At 39.4% G+C, this 28,000-nt stretch overlaps 1 protein-coding gene across 1 annotated transcript; it reads right to left on the reverse strand.

Annotated features, from left to right (window-relative positions):
- Positions 1-920: 920 nt before the first annotated feature.
- On the reverse strand, positions 921-28,000 carry LOC139148341 (bromodomain-containing protein 7-like). The gene is made up of 14 exons (XM_070719735.1): positions 27,604-28,000; positions 24,237-24,424; positions 23,677-23,848; positions 12,326-12,525; positions 11,457-11,567; positions 10,397-10,581; positions 7,391-7,562; positions 6,573-6,756; positions 6,027-6,162; positions 4,986-5,097; positions 3,707-3,811; positions 2,973-3,183; positions 2,352-2,569; positions 921-2,035 (listed from the first exon to the last, which is right to left on the reverse strand). Exons 1-14 carry the CDS (start codon positions 27,653-27,655, stop codon positions 1,811-1,813), a joined length of 2,271 nt encoding a protein of 756 aa, XP_070575836.1. The 5' UTR covers positions 27,656-28,000; the 3' UTR covers positions 921-1,810.

A 28,000-nucleotide genomic window follows, 5' to 3' on the forward strand; every position in this document is an offset into this window, starting at 1 on the left:
TCATAAGACAGTGACAGCTAGTTCAAGGAGAATAAGAAGTCATATTGTCCTACTCACCTAAAATATAATCAGTAAATGTGTTATTTACATGATCGTATGACATTCCAGCATGTTTTGCCATCTGCAGGCCAAATTGGCTATAAAAAGTTTGCAAGCTACACTTCAGGGCTGTTTTACCTACTGTAAGGTACTCGACAGCCATAATCTCTTCCCTGAATGATTTGCCTTTTCAGGTTCAGCAAACATCAACTCTACCAGTCGGACTGAACATAGACCCTAGAAAATTAAGTTTATTAGGGTCTTGGAGGACTAAAGTACTTGTGATGTTTTGTGTTAGAGTCTCCAAGAATTTCCTTTAGCTCTTTTGAAGTCTGGTATTCCGTTCATCATCATGGCCTGTACCTCGATCTGTGGCTATCTTCGTTATCACATGCAAACAGCGTCCATCTCTCCCAGTTTTAAAGGTATAAGAATGCATATTGAAAATTCCTCCAAAAAGTATTGAATTTTCAAAAATTGTCTCAATCAGGGAGGGGTATCTCCTTTTCTGCAACCCTCCTAAACCAGCGTACTGGCCATATTTTTGTCTTTCTTTGTTGCCTGTATACAGTATTTCAGAGAACTTGGCATTAACCAATTCGTTGACAAATTAGAAGCTAGTTTCTGTGATGAAGGGTGTTCACTTTTCACACCAGAAAATTTTCATTTACTGACAAAGTACAAACTCAAGCCACGTTTTGATTTTCTGCATATTTTCTAATGATAGTGGTGTCAGCAACTTCCAGATAGCTATGAACCCTGAGATGGTAACATACAAACCAATGCATGAAGACACCATTAAGATACAGTTTTATTAATCTATATTATCGGCGATGTCCATAGCTGATTTTCAAATACAGAAAAAACACTATACACTGGTATGCTTTTCCATAAAGTATTTTATTCAATAAAAATTGCTTTTAACTCAAATTTCTCTTTTTTAAATACACTTTCCCATACACTGAGGCAGGTAATTCAAACATTCACAGACATAGCATTTGATTTAAACCTTTGTTGATGATTTTTGCATACATTTACAAACAAACCAAAACTGATGAAAACACATCATAGTTTTCATGAAATGCCCCACTGAACCATTGCTTTACTACACAAAAGTTCCTTTGATTCAAAACTTTTAATGTTAGACAACAGCAAAGACCTGCGTAACAGAAAAAAAGTGATAATAAATAGTTACTCTGTGGCTGAGATAAAACAATTGCTATTACATGTGTATGGTGGCTGTCTTTACAATGCTTTGCCTTGTGTCGTTATTTGAATATTCCAATATATCATGACACTTAGAGTGTATGAATTCATTGTTTCTAGCTTTACTCTGTCATCGCATTTGCCTTTTTAGTAAGCCCTGTGCCATCAGTCAAAATTGATGATGTGGAAAACCTCATAATGTAATGGTAAAGGTGATGTTGTACAAATTGCAACTACTTCAATTCATGTGAGGTTTTACGTGAGTTTTAATATGTGGCATTTCATAAAAAAAAAACCTTCTTGCCTTCCAAATGACACAATCAAAAAATTGCTTGCTGTATTTGATTGTGTTACACTAATGGAACAAGCATGCAGAAGTGATTTATGAGAGAATACAATCTGTATACAAGTCACATGCCATGTCATGTTTTCAAGTTACTGGTTCCCTACTGCGTTTTCCCTTCATAATGAAAAAAAATAAGTTATCAAAAGACCACAAATTTTTTGTAAAAGATATATTATTAGAATTCTAGCATATCCCTCCAACATAATACAATGTTTCAACTTAATCTTTGGTATCAGTTGACATGCTGGGGGATTCTAAGAACTCCCTAAGTTCACGGTCAATTTCAGCTTCTTCTTCAGCACTCATATGTGAAGGTGTATTTGCTGGTGATGACAGTATATTTGTAATGTCGATTTCTGCAGGAGTACTTTGAGGTTCTTCTGGTACACTGATTCCCATGGCATTCCGCACAGCATGGGTTGATGCCACTGATCCTGGTTCAGCCTTCAACAGAATACATGAAGAAAATCATGAAATTTTACGGAATACTCCTGCTTCTATGCAAAGCTACACTGAATAGTTCTGCTAGTTTGAAGTCCAATGTTGACACATACTAAAATCAACCTGTTCCAGTAACACACAAACACACAAACACATCACTGCTTAAGATAACGTGACTTACATTTACGTAAAAAACTTGCTAGTACATTGAAGTTGAATCATTGTCACCAACTAGAAAGATTACCATCATAATTCTCAAGCTAGAACATATTGACCTTTTTTCTGAAAGGAAAACCTTTTCTTTGCTTTATAAGCATACCTGTGATGTGAGCTCTTTAAGTTGCTGTGTAAGTTTCTCAGCTATTTCACACTCTTTGTCTGATGGTCCAGGAGCGTACTGTAAATTAGACGGTGGTTTTTTACTCAGTCGTTCAAGTTGGCTTTTCTCCAGATCTTTGATCAAATCTCCGGTTTCATTCAACTTTTCCTGGACATTTCCACCCTCAGTTGATGTGTTTTCTTTGTTCAGTTCTTTCTCTGGTGATAGATGAGACAGTTATTTAAATTGACAACTTGGAATAGCAAATACAGACATAATGTCCCACACATACAAACTGATGCCTACACTCGCACATGCTCAAATTCTGTACACACACGAAAACATACTACCGGTATATATACATATCACAATGACTGTATATACAAGCACACACAAATGTATGCATAAGTACATATGTAGGATTGTTTGTATACATACATACATACATACACATACATGTATACATATATACATACATACATACATCAGACAGACAGACATACATACAGACACATACATACAAACACACACACACTATATGTACACAAGCATGAAATTCATGAATTTTCACCGATGCCTGTGATTTCATTGAACAAAGTTATCAGTCATTACAATCCTTACCCATTGCAGGTAGGAAGGACATATCAATACCAATGTCAGAGAGTGATTTCAAAGCTTCAAAGTCTATCTCTGGCAGTGGTTCAAATCTTTGATCTTCCTCTTCTTCTTTCACATACGACGTCTCCTTGGCATTGACATTGCCACTGCTGTTACTCTCTGTGAATGATGGCTCTTTGGAAGCTGGTTCTTCTTTTATAGAAGGTTTGTCAGTCTGTCATATGAAAGAGCAATTAAATTGATATCCATGAAAATACATATGCGTTTTTCTCAATGTGCCATATTTAGCCATGTCAGTATTCTGGTTGTATAAAATCATAAAATATTACCTACGCAGATTTCATGATACTATGTTATAACAGTATGAGATTGTTACTTGTGAAGTGTATTGAAGACTTAAAAAACGTACAAGGAAAACAAAACACAATATTGACAGAATATTTTGATCGAAGGAGCACATATGGAAGAATAATGTCTTGAAATCATAAAATTTAGAAGCCATACTGTTGATTCCACAAACTTGAAAGAGAACTTCTTACAACTTTGCCAATGAAGACTGAAAAGCAAAATAGTATATACAATGCACTTCACTCCTTTATGCAGTTTTCTTTGTTAGCTTCACATGACAACACATATTCACTACTTGTCTTGTTCTTGGTGTATTTCCTTTCTATCATTGTACATTCCATAAGAATCAAGAAAGAGATGTCTATTGTAATTACAATTTAAACACTCACCTGTTTGTTGGAATCTGAAGTCACATCTTTGTTTTCTTTATCATCTGACAAATCATGTTTCTTCTTTTCAGCTTCTCGTATCCTTTTCTCTTCTTCATCCTGTTTCTGCAGATGTGAAAATGCAGGAACAACCACACTATTTCAAAATCTACTCTTTTCTTAATCAATCGTACACAACATACCTGAAACTACATTTGAAACATCCAATGGTGATTTTATTGGTTTGCTGCTGAAGGGGAAATTTCCCCACACACAATTCTGAAGAATATGAGTAGATTTACATTGCAACATTAAATTGTTTCAGGAGGACATTTCTCAAGGGGTAATCTTTGCTATCAATACACAACGCTGGCAAAGTATTTCAGATATAACTTTTTTTTCGGAACCCTGAAAAGTTACACAAACTTCCTTACTGCTCTAACACAAAGCTATTTCTCTGATTTCTACATCATTTTATGCTCTTCTTGTTTGCTATCACACTATCCTCTAGAACACAAAAATGACAAAGACAATTCACTGCAGAATTTCAGATTTTCTAAACAATGCATCAGATGCAGATCAGGTTTATCAATACTAACATGATGAGACTGCACTCATCATATTCGATAGAATGCACAAATTTGTTGGTCAAAGGCAAGATCTCATATCACTGCATTTGTCCTTGGACAACACAGTATCTCTTTTGATTCTTTACAATACATATATCCCGCTATTGTCATTGGAAAATCCACATAAATCACTGTATGCAAGAGTGTGATTCTGACATTTTGTCTGCACGGGGACGCTGACCTTGTGTCATTTTTCACAGAAGTCACTAAGTAAACTCCCTGCTTGATTTTAAATTTTCTACAATGTAGCACTAGAATGTCAGCTTTCCTTTTGAATCTGCAAAATAATAGAAGTGTCCTAAGGCACTCACTCTACTGCTATATTCATAGAAGTAGAAATGACAGCCATTTCAATCAGCTTTAATAACATCTTTGCAGAATGCTGGAAAAAAAAATTACTGATGACCTTGTATATCTAGAAGTCATCACAGTGTTTATTAGGTTGACATTTGCGACTGCTGGCAACAAAAGACATCAATCTTTTGAATATGACTTGTTGGAGAAGGAATTGAGAATGAACACTAGCCTAAATCACCCTTCATCCCATCTCAATCGTGCAGTTTATTAGTACATGTTCAGACTTCAAAACTGGGAATGAGGGTTAGAACACTACAGGAAACTATAGAAGAATGGGAAGTGGTACAGAAGGAAATGATGTCAATCTATCTTACCTCCTGTAGTACTCTCATTGTCTTAGAATGTTCTCCATTGGTTAGCGTGTCTAACAATCCATTGGCTAGTTTGATGGCATAGTCACCCGTGTCTTTGACAAATGACTGTAAACTAATGAGACAGAAACAAGGCCACATGGTTAAGTATAATCTAGAAAGATAATGAACTTTAAATATGTAATTGTAAATCTTGTATGACACAGGTATATCTTGTAACTTTTCAAGAGCTTCATGAGATATTCACAGTAATCAATTACACTAAAGTGAAAAAATAATTTTTCAAACAAGACAGCTTTGTGTTTTGTTTATTATTTGTTCCTGTTGTCCATGTTGATTGTTCAGTCTCTGTTTTTGGTGACGTTATAAGAAAGATCATATTCAGAAACAGAGTTATACTTCAATTTTTGCATGGAAATTCATCTATGTTGGTACCTGACTACAGTCAATTGAACTTCTGATCTCAACACGCTAGATTTTAGTCACTGAAATTTTAAGTTGCAGCACTACAACATCACGTCATGTCAATGTCACATCAATGTCACATGTCAAAAAGGTCACGACATTGAAATTGGGTTATTCTGCTGACGACATTTGTAGTGCTGCAACCAAAAATTTCAGTGACAAAAATCTAGCGTGTTGAGATCAAAAGTTCAACTGACAGTAGTTATACTTCAAATTAATCAAATGTAAATGATCACATATTCAAAACACTGAACTTCAAAAGGACTGCCAAATTTCATGGACGTTGGTCATCTGTACGTAGTGGCCATGAAAAGAAAAGTACATGAACAAAACTAAAGACAATAACATTGTCACCTTCATAATTACAATATCTGTAAATTCACTTCAGTATTAAGAGGTCATGCATAAAAACAAAAGCTTATTCATTTGTTTCCTATTTATATCACTCAAACTGCCTGCATGTTGAAGCCAATGCTGATGTTCCATGAATGGACATGGCTTCTACTCCTCTTTTACCATATATGGATGTATACACATTTGCTACAATTGACTAACTTGATACAAATATCAACCATTCACCTTTTTGCATACTGAATTCCTGTCTCATCTTTGTACGTAGAAAACAACAAATCAGAATCCTCTTTACTGATTGTGGCAAAAGTGGAATCGTAAGTCGGTGCATGGGAACCAAATGGTCCATACATCAAATACGATACTGCAACAAATAACAATATAATATATTAATAAAATATGTGTGACCTTGTCACCAAACTGAACGAAAAACAATGGAATTAATTCAAGATTTAACCCTATCATCCGAAGTCCTGAATATAGATCCAGCCACCATAATTGCATAGAGTAACAATATATCAAACTAGTGGCAAAGTGTCAAATGAGACCGATAGAATATATGTTGAAATGTTGTGATGAAGGTTTGGTGAATCACTGGCCAAACGATAATTTCACACAAGTTCCTGTACACAGGTCCAGACTCTTTATTAAAGTAAATTGGCTTGGGGGCCATAGTAGGGGATGGGTTACCTCAAAACACAATACACCTGGAAAGAAGTTGATGTGAACATAAATTGGTTGGAAATGTGTCTAAGAAATTGCTGATTTATTTACCTGGATTCACTTTATTCCTTTTATCTTCCCTGAAGCCAGCAATGGAACTGGATCCAGCTGTTAATTTTCCAACCAATACACCAAGATTGACTGGATGGACCTCTTCCCCTGACTCAATACCAGAGTCTGGATTTACAACTGCTAACGTTGTGGTACCGTCTTTGCCCTTTCTTAGGAAACCAATCTGTGAGTGAATAATTGTAGGAGTTGAACAACATCTGTGCAAGTTTCAAAGCTACTCTGTGGCTAGTAAAGTGAAAACCACTGAATTGTACATGCTTCAGGATATTGAATATCTTGGCTTTCTTAAACATTTTAATCAAGTGTTCGAATTTTCTAAGATATGAATATAAGGGATATGGAAAAGATGCAAGAAATGTCACACAAAAGTGATGATCACTCCAGATATCATAAAGGATTGTACTCAAAAGCCACTAATTTGATTTAACAGACAGCTCTGAGGTAATGCTCACTAAACACTGTGAGTAATCAAACTGAAGAGAATACTTGCAATTCCTATATTCAAATGGTACGCTTTCTTCCATTACATCACGATTGTACAGTTTCTTCCGATTGAATATTGCCACAGCAGGCATACAGTGTATACTATTTGCATGACAGATGTCATCATGGGATTTACATGTAAATATAGGCACTACGTATTCAAGATATATTCACAATGGTACCTATATGATATCACATAGAGAAATTGAACGTTTTGATCATCCTTGCATATTCATGCAGAATGCCTAGAGCATAATTTTTGAACTGATTTAGTGAAATAACAAATTGAATAAAACAAAACAGCAACTGCTTACTTTACTGTTAGGATATTTTCTAGATAATTTATCCTTTGCATAATGTGCTGCATAAGTAGCTTGTTCAATGATTTCCTCAGCGGTGATACCATCATCATCGTCTTGGATTTCTTCAAGACCTTCCATTTCTTCCTCCACTGGTGCTGCTATGATTTCCTCCTCTTCATATTTACTTCAGCAGAAAAACAAAAGAAAAAGAATGACCATTTCACCTGCACTTGCATTTTTTACACTGAACATAAAGATTAAAAGAATCAAATCCTGCTATCTTGTTAGAAATTTTTCTTCCTCCACTGGTGCTGCTATGATTTCCTCCTCTTCATATTTACTTCAGCAGAAAAACAAAAGAAAAAGAATGACCATTTCACCTGCACTTGCATTTTTTACACTGAACATAAAGATTAAAAGAATCAAATCCTGCTATCTTGTTAGAAATAAAAAGATTTTGATTTATTTTAAAATTAATGTGCAAGATGAGGATTTACAGGATTAGTTTAAATGTGGAGACATTGAACACAAATATGTACACAGGAAAAATTCACATTTATGATATTGAGGTTTTAAAACAATGTCACTCTCAGACTTGTCATAAACCATTATCCCATGTGTACAATAAATTGGCATAGATAAGGGTATGTCGGACATAGGCTTTATGGATGAGTTACTTATGTCTTTGATGGTGGCAATTGAAATTCTTTCACAAAGCTGCCATATGTCCATGGCTGTCTTATTAGAGAAATGCAACTTCTGCCATATCTTGGTTTTGAAATATGATGTACATTATAGCAGAAAAGTAAATGTAGCAGTCTCATTGGATAGGTCAGAAAAAAAACAAGATGCTACACAAAGAGTCAAGTACAGTTATACTGGTTGCTGCATGAGTTCCAATCTGAACACCTGCAAACTTAGAACAGATCTCACCAGCTGAATATGAAAATGAAACAGAAGTAACCACAACTAGTCAGATTACTTTGTCAGTAACGGCACTTCAAGTATCTTCAATAATGCCTAAACATACAGGTTTCATAATAATTATTAGCTTAAATGAGGTAGAACACGCCTCGGGGACAGATATTTGGACTCTCAAACTTTTACAATTTTTCTCTAATCTACTACTTGTGGGGGGTTCATTTTAACCCTTTTCCTGCCAAGTCCATATTTCACCATCAGGTCAAGATGGTTAAAATTAATGACACACAACGTATTCCACGTGGTGTATTTTAACATAATACTGTACATTTGAAAGCTGTTGAAAACATACCGGTAATACTGTAAACTTGATGTTTTTGGACTAAAGATGCCATAATAGACCAAGCCAAGTGGGTGAAAATACGTCATGTTTTGGCTCAATACCGCTTTTTACTGACTTGGCTGATGGGGAAGTATTACTGTCTGGCAGGAAAAGGGTTAAAGCTCTTGGTGTAAGAAAAATTTTCACTGTCTTAGTTTTTCAAAAATCGAAAATTTTATTTTTCTCCATAGAGTCAACACAGGGATGTGGCCATGTTGAATTTCAAATATCGGTAAATATTGGGTATTTTGTTTCTCTGGTACCAAAATTTGTATGGTGACCCCTAATTTTTATTCTTGATTTTGAAAGAGAATGGTTGAAAGTTTCCCTGAGAAAAGTTTTTGAGCAAAAGTTTAAGTCTTTCATTTTCGAGGCGCATAGGAGACAATATTTTGCCACAAGGTGGCACCATCACCTCTTTAACCAGGTTCATTAATAATACCAACATCCCCCCCACCCACTCCATCCTCCACCCCCGATAACACCCACCTCCATTAACATGATTGGACCGGAAACTGATGTCAAAGGATCTGGCCATACAAGCTTTACATGACATGAGATAGCCAGAATGGAAGTCAGTGTTTCCGTTAGCGTACAAACTTGCGTACTGTACGCATATTTATGGCTCTGTACGCAAAATAAAAATCGCTTGCGTACGGATGTACGCAAATTTCTGGCTGTCGACTGAAAATCAAAATTGTTCGCGTGTGTGTTCAAAGACGTTCTCAGCACACGCAAGTAAGTGGGGCGTTGACCTGTTGAAACTATAAATAGCACGGAGTGAACGCGTACCAAAGACGTCCCTAGCGAGTTTCAGGTCACGTTCGTTGATGTTCACATACCAGCAGCGTTAAAGACTAAACAACGTTTCTCCTATCTACAAATCAATACTGTAGCTGTCAATCATTTCCACGCACATTGACTTTCGACCAATGACAAGACGTGCCCAATTAACTTAGATACAAATAAACTTTTATCATCACACGATGTTTTTTTCTTTCCCACGGGCTTGCACAATCATTTCGAGTCGCTTCTCCACGCACGTGTTATTTGCTATTTGACTGTTGATCCTCTATGCACGGACCGGGCTAGACGTAAATAAATATGTCGAAACGTCAAACGACACTCGATTCTCTGTGGAAGACAACAAAGACCACAGAACCACGCGTTAACGACGATGTTCGTGACACGGAGCCGGGTGATAATAATGAACCTAATAACGCTACCGAAGACGTTGGAATTTCAACATCGCATGCCTCGGTTTCCAGCACAACAGTTACCGATTTGGACACGCCAAAAACTGACGGATAAAAACGTCAAAACGAAGTCGACTAAATGAGAACGTCATCGATGACATCATGATGATAACACTGCAAGGGCCAGAGATCGGAGAGTTTGACTTCCAAAGTGCGATGCAAGAGTTTAGACGGCAGAAACAGCGGAGAAAATAGATTTGTTTGACGTCTATTTAGGGAACGATGACGTCACCACTGATACCAGCGGCAGCCTTCGTGTATTAGCGGTACTTCTTTGTTTTGGTTTTATGAGGTCAGTGGTCACCGTACGCGACTTTTTTTACTTTGTACGCAATTTTCCAGAGCCTATGCGTACATCGTACGCAAGTAGAAAAAAACTAACGGAAACACTGTGGAAGGTCACAACAAAATGCTCCTCTTTGGCAACATGAGTTAAAGCCTGAGTTCAGCTGAACTCACCTTTCTTTGCTCATTTTTCGTTTCTTTGGTTTGTGTTCAATATCTTCATGTTCAATGATATCAACATCTACTGTGCTGTCTTCTGGCAGAATCTCCTCTCTTTTGTGTTTTTTTACTTTCACCGGTATTATTTCCAGCTCATCTATATCAAAGCCGACGGCTCGCTTCAGAGAATTTATATGTTCCTGTACAGTCAGAAAAACAACCATGATAAAACAAACAATAAACAAATGGACAAGATTAAGGCAGCTGTTCATACCACACACATTACTTGATATCCTATCGGACGGAAGCTAGCTGTTTTTAACTCTCAATATCCATTTTCCTGTCTATGAACTCACCAAGCACCGCAAACAATCTTGTTGTGATGTGGTTCGAGATTCATTCAGCCATTAACAGTTGGCAGCAGCAAACAGTGCTACTTATCTTGAGGTTAAAAAGGGATGGAGTTAGCTTGAGGCGTGAACACCTAGACTACTTGACAATTACAACCATGATTCATTCACACTCTATCACACAGTTGCTAAAACAGGTGCCGGAAGAATGAAGAGGGCAAGTCTGGTGACTGTCGTATCTTCTAAATCCGACTTTAACAAACAGAGCAGTCCACAGGCAGAGTTCTCTTTATTTATGACTGACAAGTACCATCAGATGGGTGAACTATACCCCCTTTCCATAACATATCACGGTACCCTGATACTCACTCCACAGTGGTGCTATCTTTACACAGGGGTAGTGTCAGTGAAAGGGCAAACTTGTCTGTACCAATGTTAAGACTAGACTTGCAAAGTGAGTAAACAGGGGTTACAAATGTTAACTGGCTCCACATTTGGAAGTCTGTGAATCACACAAGTCTGCAGACAGACTTAATCTCACACACATATTATTTCTGGCAAAGATGATCCCACACATGTGACAAAACCATTACACAATACAAATCAATATACTGCAGTTCAATATATTGGTATTTGTTGGTCAGGTTGCAACCTGAAGTCTATAGAGTTTCCACAGAATACTAACACATCAAGAATAATTCTCACACGGTACAGACTACACTTACTTTGCTCATTATCTTGTAGCTATAGCTCAGTAACTTCTTGGCAGCTTTAAAGTAGACTGTCTCTGGTCTGTTGTAGATCATTGCATTATCACACATCTGTTTCACATCAGCCTGAAAATATGATTCAACAACAGTCTGGTATCAGGAAGAGAGTGAAGACAAAATTCTACTTTATTGAGAAGTGATTCGTGGAAAACTTGTGAAAGCCGTATCCCTCTTCATGATTTGGCGATGTTGCTTTCAAGGGTGAAGAAAATCATCAAAATTTTCAGTGCTGCAGCTTTTGTCAGTGTCACAAACTTTCAACGCAAACAGAATAAGCTCAATTCCTTAAAGGCATGTGTTGGCACCAGATTGTCTCATCAGAAAATTTACCCACCAGGTTACAATTTCAATGGGAACAAAAGGCTATCACACCTCCATAATCCTCTCCCAGACTAGAACAAACGCGATCCCAGGGATCGCGAACAGTGCTAAATTCCTTAAGAGAATTATGAAAAGAGTTGCAATCTTTTCAAATTATTTCTGATTCGTCTAAACAACTATTCATTTTATTCTGCTCACTGAAACATGAAATTGTCAGTTGTCAGGTCTCTACTCCCTCCCTGCTTGTAGATAAATGCTCAATGACATAATTTATGGTACCTACCAGAATTATGTAAATCAGCACACTTGCATATTACTGTATGTATATACGCATGATGTGAATAGAGCCCTGCTGATTGATAATTCGCATGTTTCAGTAAGCAGAACAACACACATAACTTCTCACCAAAATAACTTGGAAAGATAATGACTCAATCCCTTTAAAATGGTCAGTTGTATGTCTTTCTCATGTAAAGGAGAATAAAATCATTGAGAAATAATACCTTATATTCATCAACTGAGTCATACTCATCAGTGTCAACTTTGTGTTGCAATGTACTGAAATCCATGGGGTGTTGTATAATACTGGAATAGCCAGGGGCAATCATGTCTGTCACAGGCCATGCAAAGAACTGATTTGGGTCTTTCCTCTGTAGCTGCTTTTGTAGGATTTCAAGCAACTTCTTCAACGGATTGTCTGGATCTGAAATGACATAAAAATAGCGTCAATGATATGACACTGTGCTCCTCAGTGCATTTACCGGTAGGGATGCAAGGAGAGGGGTTTGGGGAATGTTGCTTAGAAAGATGCAAAGAAAGGGTTGAAATGTGAAACTGTAATAAAACCTATTGTTTTTTTAGCAGTGAGCATCCAGCTTGGTAAACATGCCATCTTGTACATGAAGGCAAAAAACATAATTTTCACATGTCCACCAAACTTGGAATTTGCATAGATGTACATAGATCATCCAAATGATTTATCTGCAAGATTTTGTATGTTCCTTGCTACAAAATTCTGACCCAATTGAATTATAACAGGAAAATAAGCACGCATGATTGGACAGTGTGGACTGTGTATTGCATGCACTACATCTGCCGTGATGGTGGATTGCCAGACGACCACACTGCATCAAGAGACTGTAGTTTAAAACGAAAATATAATTCTAAACAAACTTTCTTCGTGTCATTGATAGCCTTGATTGTCTTTGGATATTGAATGGACACATTTATTAAAGACGTCACTTTAGCTTGTCATTGATGGTGAAATGATTTTTTGCAGAAATTTGATTGGTCCAGCCAAGTACACATGCTTACTCATAACAGCTAGCTGGACTGCGATGATCACAACATTGTTTTGTGATATTCCAATACAAAATTAAAATAATTTTATAATAGGCATTGACTATAAAGTTACAAGTGTTCCTTGGGTGTTGAAACATGTTAGCATAGTGTGTTACAAAACAACACACCAAACAGCAATGTTCATGTAAGAACAACCTGCTTGATTTCCATGGACTTTCTGGTCCGCCCATCACACTGGTATGTCTGTTTCCCCTCTAGCTACCGAAAATTCTTAGTAAAATTTCAAATCAGTCTCAAAAGTTTTGAGTAAATTTCAAAATTGACTGTATCAATTAAATTGTCAGTTATCAACAAATTCCTTTTGTATGCCAATACAGCTCATCTCAGAACCGGACATACTTATACAAACACAAGATTTGGCAACACCCTGACAATTAAAAATAACGGAGTGTCTATTGACAGGCGCCTGTCAATAGACAGAATCCGGCTTATTGACAGGCGCCTGTCAATGGACAAAAATTGGCTATTGACACGCGGGACTTTTTTCGCCATATTTCACCACATTTTAGCGAAATAAACTGTTCTTCTTCTATGTAAATGAAGAAGACATTGTTCTGCCATGTAGTAATTACAAAATAAGTTCTAATACGTCGGAAACAGCACTGATTTACATTTACAAATTATTCTACGTGAAGTAATTCTTCAATTGCAGATACTATGATAGAAGAGTTCAGCACTGCCAAGATATGAGTATAGCATACTGAATTTTGAACCAGAGTTATGAAAATGACTGAACTGTGTCACAATAAGTTTCTTTTATTAATCAATCGTTTCATTTTTTCTAAGATTGTAGAGACTAAAGGTTAAGGATATTAGTAACTTTAAACCAGGAAAAAATACCAATAAGTGGAAAGGATCAAAAGAAATCAACTTATTTATTTCTTTACATGTTACAAAACCAGAAAGTAACACATAATTCTTTAAGGCTAGTTTTACAAGCTTACTTGTCAATGTTTGATGATGAAAAGAAACAAAAAACCACGAATAAACCTCAAAAGCAACAAATTCCAAGCATAGATTACACGATGGTTCAAAATGTTCATTTACAAAGTTCACTCAAATGTACTTTGAAAACGATAGTATTTTGAGTGTCAAAATTTGACAGCTCAGGGATAGAAATACTTTTTTATTTCTTGTGGCAAAAGTTTGCCACCGGATATAAAATTAGGTGGCAATTATGAAAAATCTGGTGGCAGTTTAACATATCATGTGATCGGTATAATAAAACATTTTGTCATTGCCACATACTCATTCTAATTTATAAATTCTTGAAAATATGGTGAGTACACGTCACAAAAAGTCAACCCATACTGCAGGCCTCGAATTTTTTTTTTCAAACTTACTAACCGTGGGACACGTGAATTTCATTTTACTTGCCCGAGAGGAAAAATTACTTGCCCTAAATTTCTAATAGCTGTCCCAGTAATTTGTAACAGAGAGCAAGAGTTTGGCCATATGAAATGAATTCAAAGAGGGAAAAAACAGATTCAAACATGAACTACATCTTGTTAAAATGAAGGACCATTACCAAATCTGAAATGTCGCAGAGAAATGTGAGAATACTTGGTCATCCAGAAAACATCTTTGAATTTGGAATTTTTCCACAACCTAATCCAAATTAAAATCTTTGCATAAGAGTAATAAGATTGTGTGATTTACAATGTGCATGGCTGGCTGCTGCTCTTTATTATCAAGCTGAGATCACAGACAACTGCTCTGCTAGTGTTTATCTGCCAATGCATACGCACATGTACATCTTCAACCCTTTTACCTGTTTACATGTTTGCTCACTGAGCACAGCTGTTTTATTTTGATAAATGTATTCGTCAAGAGAGCAGATTCAAGTTTCATTTTCGTTACTCTTCAGTGCAGATTTGTTTTCTGTAAGTGAGAGCCGATCCCTAACAACCAAGGTCACGTAATTTGAAACTGTCTGCATCTCACACACTACGTAGCTGCAATATGTGGCCTCTTTGGTCGACTGAGCCCGTTTCGACTACGATGTAAACTTGTACTTTTCAAGTGGGTGTTGATTTAATTATGTTGAACAGTAAGCATTGCCGAGATCCATGGCTTCGAATAAGTTTACATCCATTTTAACCAAGCACATGGTGCAACGACACTATCCCGTGAAGCTGATCGATTGTCATACGAGTCAAACACTTGCACAAAGAGAATGGCAACCACTATCAAGAGCATACCACTTTACGGCACACATACAAAACAGTGAGTTCACTCCGTGTCGTCGGAGAGAACATGTCGCAAAACTCTATTTTTAAGACTTTTTCGTTTTTGTGTTTTGCAACAGCAAGAACGATTATTTTGCGATGTCGGGCGGGTTTTCAAGGGTTTTCAGAAAAAAACTTCTGAGAGTTGAAGGACTTACAATGATTGTAGGCGTGTACAGACCTAATGAAATACGTTTTCAAGCTTGAATTATCCAGGGCCAGAGCTTAGTTGATTCAACCGCTGGTGCACTTGCCCGTCGGACGGGAAGCATATTGATTTTACTTGCCCGAACGCAAAGTTCACTAGCCACGATCGTCGGGCGATAGGAATTTTTGAGCCCTGTACTGGCTAATAGATTGCAATTATTTATTATTATTTAATGATGGCTGCAGTTTGGCTTTGTTTTCAAAATATCACAACATGCTTTTATCTTGTGCCGTATGACTGCATATGCGGCTATCACATATGGCAACAACATGTCAAGTGTATAAAAGCTGCTGTCATCGATATGGAGATTAGCCAATCACAAGTTTGGATTCACGCTATGTTTTCATTCATGCCAAAATGTCGCAATTAGTTTGGTTTTTTTTTTGCTAATGAGTTTTTCCGCCGTCAGACAACGCGTGTTCCTTCAGTGTTCCTTCATTCAAGCCGTTGGATTGATACATGATGATCCAAAATTTAGTGGCAGAAAAATACAACCAGAAAAAAAATTTGGTGGAAGATTGACAGTTTTTGGTGGCAAATGCCACCATTGCCACGATTATTTTGAACACTGCACTGCAGCTGTACCGCGGCTACTTACTAAAAGTCTGTTGAAAAAGAGTACTAAATATCGTTGTTTTTCAGGTCAACAAGTGATTGAATCAGAAACATGTGTCATGAAACAGTAAAAACAACAACTGATAAATAAGTAACTTTTCTCAAGAGTAACTTGAAACGCCTCGCCTGAAAGAAAATTTCATCCCGTTTCACGGAAACTGACTGCGTATTCGAGCGCCACAGCGATGAACGGTCGGGGAATCCCCGCGAAAAATCACTCACACGTATGTACTCGTCCAAAACATTGATTGTTCACTTTTTAGCTATATGATTCAGCCTGCCAAAATATTTTTATTTTGTAGATAAATAATTGAATTTCTTACTTTTTTATTTCGTTTGTTAATGAAAAGTCATTTTAATATTTTTAGATGCTTTAAAAATTTCAAAACCCGCTAAAAAGCGACTATTTGGCCAAAATTCAAACGAAAACCAGGAAAACCAAGCTCGAATCATGGGCTATTTTTCTATGAATACTCTCAGTCTCTTTAAGCTTACGCATATTACTCTCGTCGATGCACGATTTTTGCATCGAAATTTTTCACTCATTTTCGTTGGTATGACTTTGAAACTCCAGGAAGCGATTGAGAAGAAAGGGTTACCTTGAATTATTGAGGTTTTGCTGATAATTTGCCAAATTAAATGGGAAAAACCCTACGCAAATTTCCACACGCCTTTCATGTTCGTGTGGTACAACATGTGATCATGGAGGTAGTAGGACACTGAGGTTTCTTGCACGGTTGCGCCGATGAAATGGGAAGCTGAAATTTTCGCTCGTAATTTTACAAACGAAATCGTAAATCCACTCAAAACTTCGTATTTTTTTACATATATGAAACCCATGAGGAACGTTATTCATTCTCCCCTGCACAGTAAAAGGAGATCGAAACGACATGCATGTCAGGACCAAACGCACGCATGATGTCCGTCAACATCCACCAATCTCGTAATTTACACTGACAGAACAAAAACCATATGATCGAGCATGGACGTTCTAACGTAAATGCATCATTGTCTATCGCATTTTCATGTAAGCCAATACACTCACACGTACGCTCTAAGTTCAATAATGTCAATTCAACACGATCTTGTATTTTAGCTGACAGTGAGTGTGCAACGTGAATGGTATGCCATGGAGGTATGCTATAGTCGTTGAATAACACTGATCACGTGGTGTGACAAAATAGTTTTACGGAAGTTGTTGACGGAAATGACGTCAATTTCGCCTCTCCCAACTCTATAAGCTTCCTCAGTTACGTAACTTCGTCGCTAAAAATGGAAGAAGGATGTTTGTATTTGCATATGACTTGTCAAGTAGGTACTTCCTTTAATTCATGAGAATGAAGGTATTGAGACAGCAGGCCACATCTCCTGCTTTCTCATCACCAAATAAGTATTGCTGAAATTATGTTCCCTTCAGGATTAAAGTTGAGGCTACTAGATGTGAGCTGTAACATGAAAGAAAGTAAACTTTAACCCTTTTCCTGCCGAGCGCCCCTGTCCGTTATCCTGCCAAGTCGGTCAAAACCGGCCCCCTTTTCCGTGTCTACAGAAGATCGGCTCTCCTGCACGCTTTCCTGCCAGGCATTTGGCGGGAAAATACCACATTTTCGGGGTACGATTACCGACCATATACGTGTTAGACTTCAAAAATTTTTGCATGCCCGTATAGAGGGGCAACCGCTGATGAGGTTGTGTCCAGAAAATGACGAGGTCACGGGCGTTGTTTGCCCCGGGGACGTGCACTTTTATGCCCTTTTCTAGCTTACTTTCGCGGAAGTAAAGCTCGTTCGCCGGCACGCACGGCCACACCGGGGAAACGTCACCTCTCTCGTGGGTTAGTAGAAGACTCAGGGGTTAGTGCTATGGGTGCGGCAGCACCCTCAAACCTGTCCTGTTTCCCCTGGGTTGTGTCACTTGGCCACGTACTTTGAACGACTTGGAAGAGTCGCACAGTGCAGTCTGCTTTGACGTAGTGTCAACGACATAGTTCCGCCATTGAAGGAAGGCGTGTACGTAGTTTGGCCAGTTCAGTGAACACTTAGCTCGTTAGTGTTACCGTTTCCTAACACGTTAGTTGTGCAGTTGTTACTAAGGTGCAGTTTGTACCACCTTAGCTCTGGACAGTGCAACTGCTCTATGCACTAACCCCAACGACAGATGGTTGGTACAACGTCTACGTCGCACGAGCACAGCCTCCGTTGGGCTGTGCCCCTCCCACGTGATACAACGCACGTTCATCCATTACTATAGCGTCCTTACGGATCTGCCAAAAACGAAAGTGGGGGTAAAAACAAAACAAACGAAAATATGCGATCCATAGATAGTATTTTATTCGGGAATAATTTACATTATGCCGAACAATAAATCTCGGAGTCTGTCTCGACGTCCGAGTGCATGGTCCGTGTTTCAAAAATTACAATCGGGGTGGCAGATCCGTGTTTCAAAAATTATAATAGGGGGAATTGTACAAAATAATCCGTCTAAACAAAACAAAACAAAACGAAAATATGCGATCCATAGATAGTATTTTATTCGGGAATAATTTACATTATGCCGAATAATAAATCTCAGAGTCTGTCTCGACGTCCGAGTGCATGGTCCGTGTTACAAAGATTACAATCGGGGGATTGTACAAAATAATCCGTGTTTCAATTTTACAATCAGCGGGATCGTAAAGCACAAACAAACGGCACAACCGTGCTCAAAATGTGATCATGGTCCGTGTTAAGAATACAGTCAAGCCACTGTTAGGCGAAGCTGTCCCCTGTCCGTTATTTACGTCGGGTTCTCTTGCTGATGGGTGTCGTCGGGGCTGTGTGAGTAGAGGTCTGCACGCCAATGCTCCTCTTACCTCGTAGCATCATGCGATGATGAAAAGCCGCAAAACACTCGCCCTCGTGAAGATGAACCCCGCACAGACTACATCCTTTGGACGTCTCAGACAGTCGTCCGCTCGCAGTGGTCTTACCCTCTCTGCTACATACTTTACAGCATTTCTGCCGCCCCTCCAAACGGCTGACAACGTGCATCGGCTGATTTTGTGGATTGATGTACGAGGCAAGAGAAACAGTGGCCTCGACCTCTCTCACACTGGGCTGCGATCGCCCACAATAACCGCCAATGAGTTGTTTCCCGACACGCAGATGAAACATCTTATGGGTCAGCTTACTATCAGGGTGTACATGCTTGAAGCATATATATGCATTTACCAGGGCAACATCAATCAGGTAACATGCCAGATATGTCCACCATCTGTGGTTCTTGCGCCCAGTGTGAAAGTACTTGCGCTTCTGGTTGGCTCGGTCGACGCCTCCCATGTACCGGCGATAATTATACAGCGACAGAGGCACTTGTCGCCGCTCGTCTCCCTCCCCCACTGGCACGCACTCCAAGGGTGGATAGACCGTATTCAAGATCAGCACCTGAGCGTTACTATCCTGATAAGCAGTGATGTTAAGACGAGAGTCCGTTCTGGTCGTGGCTTTCATATCCCCAACAGACAGAGGAAGGCGCTTCCTCTTACCGGCGGAATTAATTGAGGGGGCATGGTGCGACGATTACGGCGGTTAAAACTCCCGACCATGTAGATCCCGGTCTCCATCAGCTCTCTAGCAGTAACGACCGTGCTAAACAGGCTATCACAGAATAGGCTGTGATTATATCCACAGAATGGCTGGACCAGCTCCATCGTAATTCTTTTCACCACACCTCGCTCCTGCCGTCTCCATCAGTCCGATCCCGATACTTCACACCTAGGTACGGTGCAAAGTTAGCTATGTATGCAGTGGTGGAGTCGCACAGCTGCCATATCTTGAAACCGTCTCGATCAGGCTTATGCGGTAATCTCTGCTTAAATTTAGAACGGCCCTTAAATCGCACCATGCCCTCGTCGATGGAGATCTCTCTACCCATCTTATAATTATTTACGCACCGGTCAACTATGGGCTCCATCCATGGATTGATTTATACAGGGGATCCTCCTGACACCGACGTCGGCGGCGTGCCTCATCAGGATCACGACGTGGATCGTTCTCTGGGTCTGCCAGATGAAAGTATCGCATAAGCTGCTGAAAGCGACTGCGGGTAATCACAGTAGAAATACCCTGGTTTCTCAGAAAGGGATCGCTAGACCAATAATCCTCCACTGATGATTTACGGTCGATACCCATACAGACTAAGACGCCAATGAACGCCTGCACCTCTCGGTAGTCAGCGTTACGCCAGTATTTATCTATTTTCCTAGCGATATGTCGCTGGTGGAATTTGGCGTATTTATTAGTCTCGTCCTTGGCCAATCTGATCAGTGTAGCTGGAATAAACTTAAAAAAGTAATCGAGCTCACGGGCGTGGCTGGGCAAGGTGAAAGTCGGTCCTCTCTCATGGTCAAAATCGGTCTCCTCAAATATATTAGCATCGGTAGTCTCCGACATACGCCAGACAGGAGGTGTCGTCCTCCGCCAACACAGCAGCAACGTCATCATCGTCGTCAGAGCTTGCCTCACCTACATACTGCCTGTCATAAAAGTCATCGTCCTCTGCCGCATCCTCGTCAACCTCCGAGTCGGACTCAGCGGTGATATCACCGTCGTCTGGGCGTCTGGGCCTGAACTCGCCCGTAGCGGCATCAAGGATCATATCTGGCTCAAAATCAGGTGGGCTATCCTGATAACGAACCCTCCGCACTATCTTTTCGGCGGGGACATCGCAGCACACGAAACTATGGCAGGAGCGGGCTGGGCAGCCTCTGCTGATGACGAGGACTCAAGCTCTTTCGCACTGGGCACAGGAACCTCTCCTGACGCAGGATGAGGGCTCATAGTAGCAACAGGTGGTGTCTCTCCCGGAGCAGCCGGGGGAGAACCAATGGCATCAGCCGTCTCATTACTCACTGTCTCACTAGCAGCAGCAGACGTAGTCTGTGCAGGTGAAGTATCTCCCACAAGAGCTGATGTAGTCTCTGCAGGTGAAGTAGTCTCTCCCGGAGCAGCCGGGTGAGAACCACTGGCAACCGGTGACCCGTCATCATCCTCATCGGCAGAACGATCGGTCTTACGTTACGCTTACCACTGGGTTTTTCAGCCGGAGATGGCTTCGCCTTACGGGAGCGTTTCTTGCCCGACTTCTTAGAACGTTTACTAGGGACATCACAACGATCGCTACCACTACCGCCCGGAGACTCTGCATCTTTGAGCTTCAGTCGTCTGCTCGCCTTCAGAAAACTTTTGCGGTCCGTCAAGCTCATGTCTGGAACAGTGTCGACAGACTAGCAGGTCCCTCCCTTTTAAAGCCACAGGGAAACAAAGCCCTGGACATGATTGGACGCAGGGGTGTTAATATATGCATCCACCTGTTATTATAATGGACCTACGGCAATCAGTCCACCAACCGGCGCTGACATTCCTACCCGTCATGTAAATTGCCTGTCCGCACCATTTGATATGCTAATAATACTCATTTGCGATGCAAATCCCTCGAGCACTTAGCATAACATAGTCAATGTCATTAGCATCTCAACTTGACATTCCGTCCAGCTGGGTACGTGGCATGCGCACCTGCCACCCAAGGACGTTGGCCCAAGCCCATGTTTAGTACGGGTGGGAAACCCGTATCTTTAACCTCATGTCCCTTCTAAGTACGCCTGCGCAGGGCGTATTGTCATCCAAGTCGGTGACAAGCCAACCCGACAGATTGCCCATTAAGCAGTAATGGACTGGCCGTCTCGTTCTTGTACGGCAACGAACAGTGCTTCAGCGGCTTGTTTAGGTCATAACCGTCGCCTGCCGAGCGGCTTACCCAACTAAGGCGGTCAAAGATGAAGGATGCCAAAATTGTCAACGGCTGTCTCGGCCTCGTCCGTTGGGCAAACATGGCTCCTTCAAATAACGTGGCCAGCACGTCTACGTCATCAGCGGTGATGACGACCCGTCATTGACGCCCGAGTGCGTAAAACTCGGAATATACCGACAGGTACCTCTACCTGAGTCGGTCATACTACGGTATAAACCAAACACAGGTCTGCCAACTCCCGTTAGACTCGGCCGTTAGCCGAACTTCACAGGGACAACATAGGCGTAACAAGTCGGTGAACAACGGTTCACGCACCTAACCGCAGCCGCCAAGTCGGTGAACAATGGTATCAAATTTTGAGGCCATGTTCCTGAATGGCAAGGCTGAGGCGGTGTGTTTCGTTGCACGGCTTGAACGTCTAGAGCCAAGTGCAGCCGACAACGTCCGACATCTGAGTGGGTAGTCTTTTCGAGAAGGTAACAAGTCGGTTAAAAGTGGTGGTTACCCTTCACAAATGTCGCTCAAGTCCGTTCGGATCAGTTCCATGTCAGGGACTAATCAAGCCGAGTCCGTCAAATCCGTCCGCACTTCCCGTCAATTAGGACCAAGTCCGTGATTTTCGTCTCGCACCATTGGCAAAAAATTGCACCGCCAGCTGAGGCGGTCTTAGGCGGTTGCCTTCGAGAAAGCCGAGTCCGTCAAATCCGTCCGCACTTCCGTCAATCAGGACCAAGTCCGTGATTTTCGTCTCGCACCATTGGCAAAAAATTGCACCGCCAGCTGAGTCGGTCTTAGGCGGTTGCCTTACAGATTAGCGTTGCCGAGACGGTCAATTTCGGCCGCAATCTATGTAGTGCCTCAGAGCCAAGTTACCCCAACTCCGCTAGAATACGTCAACGTGCTAACCTGCCAAGTACGCTACTCGTCCCCAAAAAAAAAACCAGTCCCCCACCGGGGTGGGGGACTGGCTGGGTAGCTTCCGCACCTTTCCCTGTCGTTGGACTCTCTGTGAACCCATTTCGAGAGCAAACGCCGTTCCTCGCCCAAAACCTGTCCTCGAACGACCCCTAGCGCGAGCAAGGGTTTGCTACACGTAGTTCCGTCGACTAGGCAGGAAAGGGGGTACCAAAAAGTAGCCCGATTTCCACCGCCTTGGCAGGATAACGGCCGTGGCTGCTCAGATTCTAGCTACACCGAATTTCAAGCGGATTTTCACCGACTTGGCAGGAAAAGGGTTAAAGAGAAACTGATGGGTAGAGCTTTGCTCAGAAAAAAGCCACAGGATTGCATTGTACATTTTGTCCAGGAAAACAAGTCAAAAATTCAAGAAAAGGCCACCTAAATAGGTTATATTCCACTGAGTTTCAAATTTCAACAACTTCTAAGGTTGTCTTCTCCTGTACTTTTTCCCAATACAACAAGAAAAATGGGAATAACTACTTTATGCTATTTATAGTATACTATCATTTATGTTGAGTAACCAGTCTTGTATCACTGGATCAACTCATAACTCATTACTTTAAGAAGTAAACAGATATTCCCAAAACACTTGCTTCATCAATAACCCTGACACTACCAGTACATAAACTAGCATAACTCTTGCGGCCAGCCACTCTTTGAATTTGTTCTCTATCCCTGAAAATTCTGTGTTTACCTCGTTCTCTATCCCTGCATGTCCTGGCTGGTTGCAGTCGTCTCTCTGGCAAAGACAGAGAAACTGGAGGAATGAAAGTTTTCAGTGGTGGAGGTGCTGGTGGGGGGTGCAGTGGTTCTTCTACTTCATGGTCTCCTTCAAAGTCCCTATCACGTTTCTTACTTGACTTCTCCTGGATTACACAAAAAAAGAGAACTTTTCAAAATGGAAAAGATAGGTTTTTCTTCCATTATGCTGGATGAGCTATGATACAGCACAATTGTACTTAAATTAAAATGCCGTAGTTCTCTGCGACACAAACTATTTTTACAAATGGTCATTGCCATTACAGTGAGCCTACGTAAAGACAACACATGCCTATACAATAAGTGTTTCATTCCAAAGAGACCCCTGCTATAAAGGGCTTCCTTGTTCTTACACTATCAAATCAATGTTGACCTTCACTATATAAACCTTACTTTGCAAAATGGCTTCATGCAATTTTTATATTAATTTTGAAATAGATTGTTGAAGTGAGAAATTAATTTCAAATCAACTATTGCTGAGCCATCATCACTTACCTTTCTGTCGTGGTGTCTGTGCTTCTCATGTGATTTCTTTTTCTTCTTTTTCTTGGAGCTTTTGTGATGATGTTCTTTGGTGGTGTTTTCATAAAATGGTTCATCAATGTTAAATTTGTCTTCAGAATAATTAATGTCACGATCTTGTCCTGAGCTACCCACTTTCAAAACCAACTTAAGGGGTTTCTCTGTAATGAACAGCATTAAGTCACAAAGTCACTCAAAGTTTAATACTGGTAAAAATTTGTAAACTTTCTAAAACATAGGGCCATTGTCCCTGAAGCTACTATAGACATGAATACAAAATTAAGTATTTCCTGACTGTATGAAATTATCTCACTAAGGTCATCCTAGGGACATGTAAACCAAATATTAAAGCTGTCTGACCAGCAGTTTTGAAAAAACAAGCGGCTCAACAGTTGACAGAGCTCTGCTGTGTTATGTAGAGAATAACCTTTTGTGACACATGTATTGACGAAGATGGTGGATATCTTTGATAGCTCATTTCAGGATGGCCTGACCAAAAATGGAAAAAATTCCGTAAAAATACAGATTTGCATATTTCATCAGACTATATTAGTCTATAATAGCAAATAAACGAGAGTTAATTACATTCTAATTAAAGTAAACAAGACTTGCTTAAATCAAGATTTACGTCATAAAAAAACAGCATATCTGTCAGGTTATAAAGAATCTTGAGCTGATTATCTTTTAATATCAGTATTTTCATCCTATTAACCAAGCACATTTTAACTTTCAAATTAACATTGTAAGTAAGTTCTGTCGAATAAGTTGAGACTGTACGTACTCAGAGAAAGCACACTGAAAAGACAAATGTTTGAAACTTAAGAAGTTCAAGGTCATCAAAAGCATTATAAATAAGAATCATGTTACACTTTCATTGCACTGTTTACATAGATTGCATAACTGCTATAAATAGCACATGAGGAATCTTACAGGCCAGCTTTACCATAAAAACCCTATCACTTTGACCACTCTTTAAATTGACCACTCTATTTTTTTCCTCAAAAAGTAATCTTATTTTATCCTTACCAAGTCAACCATAAATGGAAATTAGAACTTTCTCTATCTCTATTTATTTGACCACCCTATCATGACAAACTACTATGAGCAATTTCTTTAGGATAACATAAATGGTGGTTCAGAATATATCAAAGTTGGGATTCAGGAAAGTTGCCTTTACATGTTTTAATCCTCAATCCACTATGAACTGTCAAAAAAAGTTGAACTTTCTGATAATTCCACACTATAATTATTTGGCTTTGATGATTTCCTAATTAATTCAATTATTTAAAATCATATTCATTATTTTTTTCTGGGTGAATTGATAGGGTTATACAGTACAAGAAATACATACAATGTAAGTCAAACTTTGACCAAAAATGACAAAAAAATTCCTTAAAAATACACATTTGCATATTTCATCACAATTTGAACAAATCTAAGTTGGGTTATCCCTAGGGACCTGTATACCAAATAACAAAGCTGTCTGACCAGCGGTTATGAAGAAGAAGATTTTTTACCAAAAACACCTTTTTTGGCATTAATATGCCTATTTTCAACAATATCAAAAAATTAAAAAAAATAGTTTCTCAAAATCATATTTTTCATCTACACAACAAATATCAAATCAGTAAGTACTGCGGTTCTCAAGATATTGAGTGGACGGACGCCTCACAAACGGACATACATACATACATACATACATACATACATACATACAGACTGACGACGGACGCCGGACGGATACCCATCCCAATAGCTTCTATAGACTATAGTCTATAGTAGCTAAAAAGGGTTCAGGAAATGTTGCCGTTGGACAGCAAGCAATGGAGCCACAAAATATCAGCAGGACATGTGTGTTGGGAACATACATCTTGGAACTACAGAAAGTCCATGGTCAACTAGAATGTGCATATAACAAATCAACCATGGGTGTGTGGAGGGACTGTGATTCACATGACAAATTGAACTAATACATAGGAAGGGCATTTCATACTATTTCAACTGGGTCTTTCGCAGTTGCAGGTTTGTTACTAATATAGCTGCATATGCATGCCTCTGGACACTAATCCAACAAATTTGAATAAATGTTTTCAGCAAATTGTTTATGTGGCTAATGTTGCAGCTTGTAGTCTTGGCTATTAATATGTCTTTTGCAGTGTTCATTATAACATTGGTAGTGGCCTTTAAGTTGTATTTTTGTCATTCTTGCATGTGCAATTTCCAAAAATGTAATCTAAATACATGCAGACAGATATATATTTTTGCATATGAATGAGAGAATAATGACATATTGCAAATAGCCCTATTAGCCTGCACAGTTGCACTACCTATATGCCAAGTTTACAGCCTACAGTTACAAGTTTACAGTGTGTATGCATGACACTCAATAATACTTGAGATTTTGTTGTTCAAAGACCTGTCGGCATTTAAAACTTCTAATCACCTATTTCATCAATTTACCATATTGAGAAGACCTTGAATGAATTTCGCCATTCAACATTTTGCACTTCATAACTTTTGCCCAGGGGAGGAGGGAGAGGGTTTGGGGACAAACATAATGAGTTTTGTTTTCTTTGCTCATGTTTTAATTGTCAACGTTCTTTGCGAGGGATAAAAATATTATTGAATGCTGATTTTCTTATGAAACTTGCCTTACACATACATACCTTGTAGCAAACAATACTACTTCTTTTCCATGAAAGACAATTCATTTCAATATTGTTTCATCTTAGAGTCTATGCTAAATTACTGAAGAGAAGCCCTTCATTGACCCAACAATTAGCGCCAAGTGATGATGGTACTGAGACTATTATTTTTGTAGTATTTCTCGAATATTTTCCAAGAGCATTTGAAGCTATTGACTATTTAAATGGATTTCCAAGACCAATTATTTGAAATTTTCTACAGATGTAATGGTCGATGAAACCATGCACATCCTACGACGACAGTAGCTCGGTTTAGATACACATAGCTGAAATATTTCCACTTAGATTACCGGAAACGGCACAATAACACCGACAAACAATAGTTGTGTGCTTCACTGTCTATGCTTTACACTTAAATCATCATAGCTATGACTGTGGGATATGACGATTATACATTTTAAAAACGCGCTACGTAATCATTCAATTGTTCCTTAACTTTATAAATTTTGTGAACTCACGCACTGATCACGTTTAAATCATCCAACAACATTAACAGGTCGAGCGTATGGATTGAAACAAGCCCACCCACATGTACTGTATACACCACACATACATCACACCACACCACACATACACTGACTGTGCACTCATACAGTACAACACACGATAACAAAGAAAACCGTAAATGCACAAACCTTCATGAGATCTTTTGTCCGATTTGTGATGTTTCTTATGTTTCTTTCCCATACTCTTGAGGTCGTGATGATTTAACAAAGACTGTCAATTGAAAATTACGATTGAAACGGCAAAGGAAAGCAAGATTTCGGCCGAAATGCACGAAGAAACCTTCACGCGTAAACCTCAGTGCAAGTCGCCATTTCTTTGAACCATTCAAATGTTACCTTTAGTTACTCCACTTGCAGCGCAGCAGATTCCGATTCTTTGTGACACCATGGGTGTAAAAAAGAGACATCCCTGGTGACACAAAGTTCGAAATTTCAGTTAATTTTTGTATTTCCGTAAACTTCTGACTGTAACTATAAAGATAAATGCTATTGTAACCAAAAATTGCGATCTTTACGTCAAATGTAT

Source organism: Ptychodera flava, chromosome 13 (genome assembly GCF_041260155.1).
Source record: "Ptychodera flava strain L36383 chromosome 13, AS_Pfla_20210202, whole genome shotgun sequence".
NCBI lineage: Eukaryota > Metazoa > Hemichordata > Enteropneusta > Ptychoderidae > Ptychodera > Ptychodera flava.

Bases quoted from the DNA above. Each gene is read 5' to 3' on its own strand.
- LOC139148341 (XM_070719735.1), bottom strand. From the start codon at position 27,655: ATGGGAAAGAAACATAAGAAACATCACAAATCGGACAAAAGATCTCAT. The intron at 5,098-6,026 runs GTGAATGGTTGA...CTGTCTCATTAG, and splicing joins GGAATTCAGTATGCAAAAAG to TTTACAGTCATTTGTCAAAG. The intron at 3,812-4,985 runs GTAAGATAGATT...TCACATCTGCAG, and splicing joins CAATGAGAGTACTACAGGAG to AAACAGGATGAAGAAGAGAA.